General features: G+C 38.9%; 1 protein-coding gene across 2 annotated transcripts in view; it reads right to left on the minus strand.

Annotated features, from left to right (window-relative positions):
* PPP1R1C (protein phosphatase 1 regulatory inhibitor subunit 1C) overlaps window positions 1–11,739 on the minus strand; it is a 75,387-nt gene extending 63,648 nt beyond the window's left edge. The window contains exons 1-2 of one of the 2 annotated variants that reach the window (XM_073646793.1): window positions 11,329–11,739; window positions 7,171–7,231 (exon numbers count right to left, since the gene is read on the minus strand). In XM_073646793.1, coding sequence (XP_073502894.1) covers window positions 7,171–7,231; window positions 11,329–11,409 — 142 coding nt within the window. In that variant the 5' untranslated portion in view covers window positions 11,410–11,739. The remainder of the gene's footprint in view (window positions 1–7,170; window positions 7,232–11,328) is intronic. The other variant, XM_073646792.1, reaches the window with a different exon arrangement.
* Between the last annotated feature and the right edge of the window lie 957 nt (window positions 11,740–12,696).

Consider the following 12,696-nt stretch of genomic DNA (forward strand, 5'->3'; position numbering starts at 1 on the left):
GATAGCTGCCATTGTGCTCCACATCCTGTGGTCAGAACTGGATCGAGCGACACCTGTTTTTTGCCTTGAAAGACTGAGATTGGAATAACCCTTTAAAGTCAGCACAAAATGACTGTTCAAACTAAGTACAGGTGCTCGGTGCACCATGGCAGAGCCAAATATTTAACTGGACCCTCCCACCTGCTTGTTTTCCATCTATCTCCATCCTCCTCTTTGATTGACAGCTCTGGATTTATAGAGCCACACCACTAAAGTGGTAGTCTTAGGCCACGGCCACACTATCAGTATTTGGTCAGTATTCGGTCAATATTTTTTTCAGGAGTGGGAACCAAAACCTGGTGAGGAACAATCATAGAAAAGGTATAATAGAAACAAGTCACCAATTCTGCATTTATCACCCACTCCTGGTTTTGGCTCCCACTCCTGAGAAAAAATACTGACCGAATACTGATAGTGGGACCGTGGCCTTAGGCAGAAATCAGCTGAATAATTTAATAATTTATTTAAATATAAATACATTGAGTTACATTACCCTAATTATTGTATTATTGTGTTTCCATTTCCTACTTGAAGTGCCCATTAATGGGGTTTTATCATCATATGTTATCAAGATTGCAACGCTCCCCCGTCTCCCAGTTTCCTGCTTGCCAGGGGGCAATGTGCTCCTGATTGACAATTCAGGCTGGTAGCATTGTTACACTGCTGGTCCTAATTGTGAGCTCTCTACAATGCTGCAGCACAGGAAGCTTAACCGCTGCACAGTGGTGTAACAATGAAGCTCATGGGCCCCAATGCAAAAGCTCCAATGGGGCCCCCAATTATTGAAAATGTTAAATAATATTGATCTTTTCATATAGAACAAAGGGACTTTTTGGGCCCCTTAAGCTCCATTGACCAGGTGAAATTGCAACTCCTGTACCTATTGTAGTTACTCCCGTGCCTCTGCAACATCAGAGGACTATAGGGGTACAGAATCTGGCCAGACCAGCCAGCGGCAAAGCACCATCTGCTAGCTCTAATGCAAAGACTTTGTAAGCACTGCGTTCCTAGCCTAGGAGACCGGCCACTGCTGATAGACTGCAGAGGTGGCGGGTAACCTAGGCAATAAATAGTAAAGAATAAAATTTTTAATTCCTTAGTTTTTGAGAAAGAGTATTTTTAAAACTTAGTAAATTGCAAAGTTGCATGTCTTTTACCTGCACTTTACAATTTTATCCATTAAAAAACTGGTGAATAACCTTTTAACACTATAATACCCTCTGTGGTCAGACTCTTTCCCAGGTGAATTTTTATAAGAAACTGACTCAACATGTAAAAAAAATAGTTTTGTTATTGTGCATTGATATATGACCAGTGCAGAATAGACATTAATGAGACTTCTTAGGCTTCATTTTGGCGTCCATTTTTCATGCACATGTTCTATCCGTGATTTTCACAAATAGAACCTGTACCCGTTATATTCAAAGCACTGATAAAAATCGTCGTTTACGAAAAATCACATACATCTGAATGAGACCTTAGAAACACAAATTCATAAGATCTGTCAACAGCAACTAACTTGCTTGTGAGAGTGAATCTGTCTCCAGATTTTACCATGCAAACAACAGTATATACATAATTAAATAGATCTCAAAAACCTGATGACGCCAGTTTAATTACGTTGAAAATCTATATCAAAATGGCTGTATAGTTCTTATATTAAAATGAGCATTTTATAAGTCCAGCTAGATCTGGACTCATAAAATGCTAATTTCACTAGCAAGGAGGACAACTTTAAAAATCGATAACACAGCCATTCTTAAAGGGTTAATCTAATAAACCTAGCTATCCCATATCTAAAGTATACTGCATAACTTGCTGATGACTGAGGGTCTGGCTGCTGGGATGCCCAGTGATCCCGAAAGCAGTGCTCTACAGCCTCCATCTTGAATGTAGTGGAGGTGCGAATGCACAGCTTCTGCTACACATTGATTGTCAATAAATACACAATAATTTGTTTTTTGGAGGTAATATCATTTAAAGGGGTTGTGTTTGACTTTTACATTGATGCCCTATCCTTAGGATAGGTCATCAAAATCTGATTTGTGGGGGTCCGACACCTGGCACCTCCGCCGATCAGCTGTTTCCAGTGCTAGCGATAGCTGGGAGTGCTCAGCTGCAGTTGATTCAAATAGGGGGTGATTGTGCAGCACCCAGCCATGGCCACTATAATGTTGATGGAGCTGTGCTATATAGCTCCACAACTAAGCACAGGGGTAGGTTAAGAGTAGCCAGGGCCCCTGGGCAATTTAGAAGACATGCCCCCCCCCAGGTACCCAATGTATCACATGACATCTCACATGATCCCCTTTGATAGAACATGTGAGAGGTCATGTGAGTAACATACAGGTGATCTGGTGCACATCTGTAGATGGAAAAAGACAGAGATACATTGTACCCTTATATACAGCATTATACATACCATAGTGCTATACATAATAGAACAGGGGTGGGAGATTAATTTTCTCAAGGGGCCACATGAGAGACCGTGACTGTTGTGGAAGCTGAAGCAATTGGCTGAAATTAATTCTGCTCAATATTAATATATATATATTTTTTTTTACATTGATTGTATGACTTAATATTGAGCACAATTAGGTATGCTGGCATACCCCTATATACAGGATGAGCCTGCACATAGCCCCCTACATACAATATGAGTAACCATATAGCCCCGTATATACAGTATGAGCACCTATATAGCCCCCTACATACAGTATGAGCCCACACACAGCCCCTACATACAGTATGAGCCCACACATAGCTTTCTATATAGTGTGAGCCCCCACATAGCCTCCTAGATACAGTATGAAAAACCAAGCAATGTGAACTGAGGTCTAAGATGGTAGACATGCAAGAAATAGGAGCATGTTCACACTAGCAAAAAGAAGCAAAACCTACAAAAGACAAAAATATATCTCATACCCTACCATCATTATATATAAATGTAAAGCAAAGTTGCATAATAAATATAGGGTACTTAGTGAACTATTTTTGTCTACCCTTTTATATGCATTACTTCAACTTTGATATACAGTAAGGTTTTTAATATAGGCAGTATAGGTACCGTTCCAATTTAGGGTCACCTTGCCGCTGGTGGGACGGCTTGTATATTTTTTTTGATCAAAAATAGTTCACTAAGTACCCTATATTTATTATGCAACTTTGCTTTACATTTATATATAATGATGGTAGGGTATGAGATATATTTTTGTCTTTTGTAGGTTTTGCTTCTTTTTGCTAGTGTGAACATGCTCCTATTTCTTGCATGTCTACCATCTTAGACCTCAGTTCACATTGCTTGGTTTTTTGTCTTGTTTGCATTCTGTGCAATTTAAGGGTGTGGCATCCCCTTTGTTGAGCTGATTAGTATATATGTAGCTTACCACGGGCCTAGGTGGTCTGGAGTTGGGACCCGGTCCTATTTGTCTACCCTTTTATATGCATTACTTCAACTTTGATATACAGTAAGGTTTTTAATATAGGCAGTATAGGTACCGTCCCAATTTAGGGTCACCTTGCCGCTGGTGGGACGGCTTGTATATTTTTTTTGATCAAAAATAGTTCACTAAGTACCCTATATTTATTATGCAACTTTGCTTTACATTTATATATAATGATGGTAGGGTATGAGATATATTTTTGCCTTTTGTAGGTTTAGATACAGTATGAGCCTGCACATGGCTCCCTAGATACAGTATGAGCCCAATATTGCCTCCTATATATAGTATGATCCTCCATATAGCCTCCTATATACAATATGAGCCACCATATAGCCTTCTACAGTGCTGGCCAAAAGTATTGGCACCCCTGCAATTCTGTCAGATAATACTCAGTTTCTTCCTGAAAATGATTGCAATCACAAATTCTTTGGTCTTATTATCTTCATTTAATTTGCTTGCAAGGAAAAAACACAAAAGAGAATGAAGCAAAAATCAAATCATTGATCATTTCACACAAAACTCCAAAAAATGGCCGGACAAAAGTATTGGCACCCTCAGCCTAATACTTGGTTGCACAACCTTTAGCCTAAATAACTGCGAACAACTGCTTCCGGTAACCTTCAATGAGTTTCTTACAATGCTCTGCTGGAATTGTAGACCAGTCTTCTTTGGCAAACTGCTCCAGGTCCCTGATATTTGAAGGGTGCCTTCTCCAAACTGCTATTTTGAGATCTCTCCACAGGTGTTTTATGGGATTCAGGTCTGGACTCATTGCTTGCCACCTTAGAAGTCTCCAGTGCTTTCTCTCAAACCATTTTATAGTGCTTTTGGAAGTGTGTTTTGGGTCATTGTCCTGCTGGAAGACCCATGACCTCTGAGGGAGACCCAGCTTTCTCACACTGGGCCCTACATTATGCTGCAAAATTTGTTGGTAGTCTTCAGACTTCATAATGCCATGCACACGGTCAAGCAGTCCAGTGCCAGAGGCAGCAAAGCAACCCCAAAACATCAGGGAACCTCCGCCATGTTTGACTGTAGGGACCGTGTTCTTTTCTTTGAATGCCTCTTTTTTTTTCCTGTACACTCTATGTTGATGCTTTTTCCCAAAAAGCTCTACTTTTGTCTCATCTGACCAGAGAACATTCTTCCAAAACGTTTTAGGCTTTCTCAGGTAAGTTTTGGCAAACTCCAGCCTGGCTTTTTTATGTCTCGGGGTAAGAAATGGGGTCTTCCTGGGTATCCTACCATACAGTCCCTTTTCATTCAGACGCCGACGGATAGTACGGGTTGACATTGTTGTACCCTCGGACTGCAGGGCAGCTTGAACTTGTTTGGATGTTAGTCGAGGTTCTTTATCCACCATCCACACAATCTTGCGTTGAAATCTCTCGTCAATTTTTCTTTTCCGTCCACATCTAGGGAGGTTAGCCACAGTGCCATGGACTTTAAACTTCTTGATGACACTGCGCACGGAAGACACAGGAACATTCAGGTCTTTGGAGATGGACTTGTAGCCTTGAGATTGCTCATGCTTTCTCACAATTTGGTTTCTCAAGTCCTCAGACAGTTCTTTGGTCTTCTTTCTTTTCTCCATGCTTAATGTGGTACACACAAGGACACAGGACAGAGGTTGAGTCAACTTTAATCCATGTTAACTGGCTGCAAGTGTGATTTAGTTATTGCCAACACCTGTTAGGTGCCACAGGTAAGTTACAGGTGCTGTTAATTACACGAATTAGAGAAGCATCACATGATTTTTCAAAGGGGGCCAATACTTTTGTCCACCCCCCTTTTTAGGTTTGGTGTGGAATTATATCCAATTTGGCTTTAGGACAATTCTTTGTGTTTTTTTCATTGAAGACAAATTAAATGAAGAGAATAATATCAAAGAATTTGTGATTGCAATCATTTTCAGGAAGAAACTGAGTATTATCTGACAGAATTGCAGGGGTGCCAATACTTTTGGCCAGCACTGTATATACAGTATGAGCACCCACATAGCCTCCTATATACAGTATGAGCCCCCACATAGCCTCCTATAAATCGTATGAACCCCCACATAGCCCCCTACATACAATATAAGCACCCATATAGCCCCCTATATACAGTATGAGCCCCAACACAGCCCCCTACATATAGTATGAGCCTCCACATAGCCACTACATACAGTATGAGCCCCCACATAGCGCCCTATATACAGTGTGAGCCCCCATATAGCCTCCTAGATATAGTATGAGCCTGCACATGCCTCCCTAGATACAGTATGAGCCCCCATAGCCTCCTATATATAGTATGAGCCCGCATATAGCCTCCTATATGCAATTTGAGCCCCCACATAGCCTCTTATATACAGTGTGAGCCCCACATAGCCTCATATATACAGTATGGGTACCCATATAGCCTCCTATTTACAAAATGAGTATCTATATAGCCTCCTATATACAGTATGAGTACCCATATAGCCTCTTATATACAGTATGAGTATCTATATAGCCTTCTATATACAGTATGAGTATCTATATAGCCTCCTATATACAGTATGAGTATCTATATAGCCTCCTATATACAGTATGAGCCCTCACATAGACTCCTATATACAGCATAAGCCCCCATATAGCCTCCTATGTACAGTAAAAGCCCCCATATAGCCTCCCATACACAGTATGAGTACCCATATAGCCTCCTATATACAGTATGAGCCTGCATGTGGCTCCCTAGACACAGTATTATAAACATATTTGAAGACATACACAAAAATACATATAAACAGACATATCACTCATACATAGATAAACACAATCATATATGCACACACAGACACACTAGGGGTATTTTTACATTGCTAAGCAGTACATGTCACTCACCTTCCCCCGGCGTTCAGCTCCTCCCCGGTGGGAAGCAGCAGTGCAGTGCGCATTGCATGACGTCACTTTAGCAGACACAGCTGCGCACAGGGCCGCTTCTGTTAGCTGTGACGCGGCCGGCTGAAGAAGAAGCAGGCAGCCCTGTACAGCTGCTGGGGGAGCAGCCCGGGGCTCCCGGAATATGCGAGTCACATTGGAGGCACACAAAACATTATTATGAGGGCAATCAGGCCTCGGGTCCCAGGCGGTAGTCAAGATGGTCCTCATTATAATCTGGCTATGACTGAGCACTTCTGGCCTCCTCCTGCATCGGCAACAGCTGCTGGGTGTCGCACCAATACCGATAAAATATTGAGGACCTGTCATAAGGATAGGCCATCGATGTAAAGGTCCAGGACAACCCCTTTAAGTGGATTTTCAAAATACTCCAGCCTCTTCAGATCAAAGAGATCTTGCTAATATGTATGCATTTGTACTGTGCAATCTGATTATGGATCTGCCTCAACACTTTCCACACTACAAAGTAAAAACTGCACTGAAAAATAACAGAAACCGCATAAAAAGGAAAGAAAGGTACATAGCCAATACTAACCAGAGATGGACATTTACCTAATTTTTCATTCTACTTGATCTGAGATCTGTTTTTCACAAGTATAATAGACAATAAAAACCCTTCATTTTATAAGCAACGAGCAAATTCACATCCTAAGCGCCATTTCAATACAACTGACAGCATTGGGAAGTGGAATCCTCTGACCCCGGTGGAGCAGAGAGATCTGCGCATATTAGAAGATTCCTTGTGTTATATACAACAGGGCATTTACCTGGCGGAGATGGCTCATTTATAATAACCAGAGACGCTGGTGTCGGCCTTCTTTTTCTGATCTGTTTAAAACATAGACACTGAATGTGAGCAATGTCCTAGAAACGTGCAGCCCTTCACCTAGACCACAATGTACATCGACTATCATGATAAATGGTGGCCCCTTTAAATTAACCTCTAACGGTGCATCATAATTAGTGTTTTCATGATAAGTCATTGTTTACTTAAAACTACAAATATTTTTGATGATACATGATATTCTTTCTATATAGCGTTTCAATTTTCTAAAATATTTTCACAATCAATTCTTCCCAATTTGTAATATCTCTACTTGCTGAGCTCTGAATTCAGTACCACTCTCGGACATAGACAGAAAAAGGCCCCTGTGCAAAAACAGTGTATGGTTCTTTTGCAGTCCAATAATTCATCAGAATTCAAAATTGCACCTGCTTTGGAGCTGGATGTGGCCCCTGTGCGGCGGTGGCGCAGGTTGCACCAATGATATATCCGCCCCTGATCTGTACTGTAAGTGTAATCAGCCTTCACATCACTATCAATTCCTTATCGTTTTCCAGATCTCAGCTTGTTGCCATTCAGTAGAAATTTTCACTTCAGTGGATAATAATCTGCCTGTCCATGTGATGGTCACACAGGTGGAAGACTGAATATACGGTAGTAGCAATCCATATATTTCAGTTCGGTCTTGTAAGGATCTGTGCAACTTCGTATCCATCACAGGATCAGGACAGATTTGTATCCACATTTCCTATATAATAATAACAGCAAGAAGAGATTTTAGAAACATTTTTTTTCCGTAATAAACATCAAAACAAAATAACTTTCAAAATAACTGACACAAAGGTCAAGAGACAGAGGCAAGTAATCAAAAATATCCAGCACATAGAGGTTTTAAAAACTGCAAGTACAGCTTTTTTTTTTCCAATCTACAAAGCATGGTAGCTTTATTTTCTGAAACAGCAAGTCCTCTTTAAATTTAAAATAAAAAGCCATGTCGTCTTGTAAAAAAAAAAAAGTAAAAGAAAATAAATATTTATATATACAAATATTTTTTTGGGTTTATATTTTTTCATATTTTTGCATATTAAATATATTTTTAGCAAAAAAAACTACATATACAGTACAGACCAAAAGTTTGGACACACCTCATTTAAAGATTTTTCATTATTTTCATGACTATGAAAATTGTACATTCACACTGAAGGAATCAAAACTATGAATTAACACATGTGGAATTATATACTTAACAAAAAAGTGTGAAACAACTGAAAATATGTCTTATATTCTAGGTTCTTCAAAGTAGCCACCTTTTGCTTTGATGACTGCTTTGCACACTCTTGGCATTCTCTTGATGAGCTTCAAGAGGTAGTCACCAGAAATGGTTTTCACTTCACAGGTGTGCCCTGTCAGGTTTAATAAGTGGGATTTCTTGCCTTATAAATGGGGTTGGGACCATCAGTTGTGTTGTGCAGAAGTCTGGTGGATACACAGCTGATAGTCCTACTGAATAGACTGTTAGAATTTGCATTATGGCAAGAAAAAAGCAGCTATTTAAAGAAAAATGAGTGGCCATCATTACTTTAAGAAATGAAGGTCAGTCAGTCCGAAAAATTGTGAAAACTTTGAAAGTGTCCCCAAGTGCAGTTGCAAAAACCATCAAGCGCTACAAAGAAACTGGCTCACATGAGGACCGCCCCAGGAAAGGAAGACCAAGAGTCACCTCTGCTTCTGAGGACAAGTTTATCCGAGTCACCAGCCTCAGAAATCGCAGGTTAACAGCAGCTCAGATTAGAGACCAGGTCAATGCCACACAGAGTTCTAGCAGCAGACACATCTCTACAACAACTGTTAAGAGAAGACTTTGTGCAGCAGGCCTTCATGGTAAAATAGCTGCTAGGAAACTGCTGCTAAGGACAAGCAACAAGCAGAAGAGACTTGTTTGGGCTAAAGAACACAAGGAATGGACATTAAACCAGTGGAAATCTGTGCTTTGGTCTGATGAGTCCAAATTTGAGATCTTTGGTTCCAACCACCGTGTCTTTGTGCGACGCAGAAAAGGTGAACGAATGGACTCTACATGCCTGGTTCCCACCGTGAATCATGGAGGAAGAGGTGTGATGGTGTGGGGGTGCTTTGCTGGTGACACTGTTGGGGATTTATTCAAAATTGAAGGCATACTGAACCAGCATGGCTATCACAGCATCTTGCAGCGGCATGCTATTCCATCCGGTTTGCTTTTAGTTGGACCATCATTTATTTTTCAACAGGACAATGACCCCAAACACACCTCCAGGCTGTGTAAGGGCTATTTGACCAAGGAGGAGAGTGATGGGGTGCTACGCCAGATGACCTGGCCTCCACAGTCACCAGACATGAACCCAATCGAGATGGTTTGGGGTGAGCTGGACCGCAGAGTGAAGGCAAAAGGGCCAACAAGTGCTAAGCATCTCTGGGAACTCCTTCAAGATTGTTGGAAGACCATTTCCGGTGACTACCTCTTGAAGCTTATCAAGAGAATGCCAAGAGTGTGCAAAGCAGTCATCAAAGAAAAAGGTGGCTACTTTGAAGAACCTAGAATATAAGACATATTTTCAGTCGTTTCATACTTTTTTGTTAAGTATATAATTCCTCATGTGTTAATTCATAGTTTTGATGCCTTCAGTGTGAATGTACAATTTTCATAGTCATGAAAATACCGAAAAATCTTTAAATGAGAAGGTGTGTCCAAACTTTTGGTCTGTACTGTATGAAAAAAAATAAACAGAAAAAAATATTTATTTTTCTTTTTCAGTTTTTTATAAACATATATTTTTTTTATATAAAAAATTAAACAAATATAAAAATTTTTATATTTGTATTTCTTTGTTTTATATAAAAAATAATGTATAAAAATATATAATTTCTTTTTTATATATTTTTTCATATTATTTTTTATAAAAAAAGGTATACCTTTTTCATATTTATGTATACTTTAAAAAAAAGAGAAAAAATAAATAAAAGCAGAAAAATTATATATATTTCAGATTCTTTTAAACATTTTTTCCCAACATTTTCTATATAAAATATGAAACATTTTTTTAAAAAATCTTAAAAAAATCTATATATATATATATAAATTTATTTTTCCTTTTTAGAAAACAGAACATGGCCTATTTTAAATTTAAAGGGGTGTTACAATATAATATAATATATATATATATACATATAGATATTATATTATAACACCCCTTATAATATATATACAGTATAAATATGTATATTATATTGCAACACCCTTTTATATATACCCCTTTATATATATTTATCCCTTTATATATATTTCTTGTTTTAGCAAACTATAACTTAATGTAAAACAAATAATTTGAAGGTGATACGTGACTGAGATCAGCACTTCAGTTTATGTAATACAGTTTGAGCTTCTGCGATACCAAATTTGAAAAAGTAGAGAACGGGACATGGGAAATGATTTTTGGTATCTGAGAAAGCATTGTACTGTTGGGAATGTAAGCATATTTACTCCAACGTGAAGAGTGGGGGGGCGGCCGTACTATGACCAGACATTTGAGCTAGATTAGTGCTAATGGAAATTTCCATTTGTAAGTGAGCGATCTAATATACACAGTGTTCTAGGTAAACAGACGTCAATACCCCATGTTGTATTATAATCCTATTTTAACACCATTCACAATATTTTTCTCATTCTAGGAGAACACAACATTTTCCATGTTATGATAACTAGACCACAAGATGTTCTACAGGCTCATCTACATGGCTGTATTGGTGGGCCATGATCTTAGACTTTTTTTTTCCCCAAAAACGGGATTGGTTAGGGTTGGAAGGAAAACATTTCCGTAAGGAAAGATTTTTACACTTCCTCCTTCTAGGTGTTTTCCCATTTTTGGGAGAAAAAAAGGGAACTCCCGAAGGTCCATATATATATATATACAAGGTCTTATGTAGTAAATACTTAGATCGATGGAATGTAAAAAGAACTAGACTGATACATAGGAGAACCATGCACATGAATGCCCCGCGTCCTAATAATGTTAATTAATATAATTGCTATCTAAGAATCAATATGTTATAAAAAAACAGATTAAAAAATATATATATTATAATTATGTATTTTTTTTAATGTTACCTGTTCTGATGCTTCCGGATCCAGTTGACTCTGAAATGATGGCACAGCAAACTGTATCTTTTTAGGACTGTTGGGTTCCATTTTGGACAGATGGCGGTTGGAAGAAAAAAAAAATTGGCACCCCCGCTAAAGCCGAGTAGTCCAAGTATCTAGCCTCTGGCTAACGCTTTTAAGATGACTCTCAATGCAGTTTGGAGATAGCTGTATTTTCAGTCTTATCAAGTGCTCCTGCATGAAAAGAGCAACTCCCTTATTCCACATCAATAGCAGTTCTTGTAACTGGTTCGCTTTTTTTTTTTCTTCAGTCCTTTAGATCCTCTCCACACAAAGCTAAAGGAACAATAAGCTAATTGTGCAGCAGTTCTGCTTCTACACATGCCAGGGATTCACTCAGAGCTTAATTGAAAATGCAGTGCTAGCCTTGAATGGCCTAGAGCCCTGGGATTTGGAAAAGTGGATAGATCCACTGTACATTACTAACAGTCTACTCAAAAATGCAATATAAGCTCCCTCCGAGTATTGCTGATGGACCATTAATATTTGATCGTGACAAATCCGAAAGTGAGGAGGGCAGTAGTACCATGGATCTAGCGCGCCACTTTTAGCTTGTCCTGATGTTTAGACAAAAAGGTTTATCATCCTTTGTACAAGGCAAACAAATTGATATTAATTGTCAGCAGCGCAGGAGAAAATTGAAAACGTCAGTCAAGTAATTAGTTAAGGTCAATTTAGAGTTGTCGCAGGAAGCCACAACTGTTTAGGTGATATTTTTGGATATTCCCTTTCTATTTCAAGCAACTCTAAATTTCATTAACCCATTCACGACCGGACAATTTTCTGTTTTTATGTTTCCATCAATATAGTTGGCTGAGTACTCGCTTTTTTTGTTGGACACAACCATGCAAACCATGACTAATGCTTGAACATTGAAATGAGTCGGCTGCCCTAACCTCTGAGGTAGGTCAGACACAATTTATTAAATCACTAATAAAAGTGAAGTTTTATACCAACCTTTTCATCGTTGGAGCATTTCTATTTTTCTTATTTTGTATTCGCCTCGACCCGTACCAGGGCAGCTCCGTGCGAGGTCTCCATTCCCACTCAAGTGCAGAGCAATGAAAGTGGTGAGCCGAATTCTTCTTTCTTGGCAATACGTTTTTTTGTTTCCATCTATATTAGTTGAACAAGGACTCACTTTTTTTTTGTGTTTGACAAGTAGTTTTGAATGTTGCCATTCACTTTATAATATAATGTACTGAAAAGTGGGAAAACATTTCTAGGTAGGGTGAAATGGTGAAAAAAAAGTAAACTGCAATTGCGCCATTGTTTTTACAATGTTCATTGTGCAGTAAAAGTGACGTGGCAATA

This window comes from Phyllobates terribilis, unplaced genomic scaffold (genome assembly GCF_046119375.1).
Source record: "Phyllobates terribilis strain yellow unplaced genomic scaffold, ASM4611937v1 Scaffold_9__5_contigs__length_417890890, whole genome shotgun sequence".
Lineage (NCBI taxonomy): Eukaryota > Metazoa > Chordata > Amphibia > Anura > Dendrobatidae > Phyllobates > Phyllobates terribilis.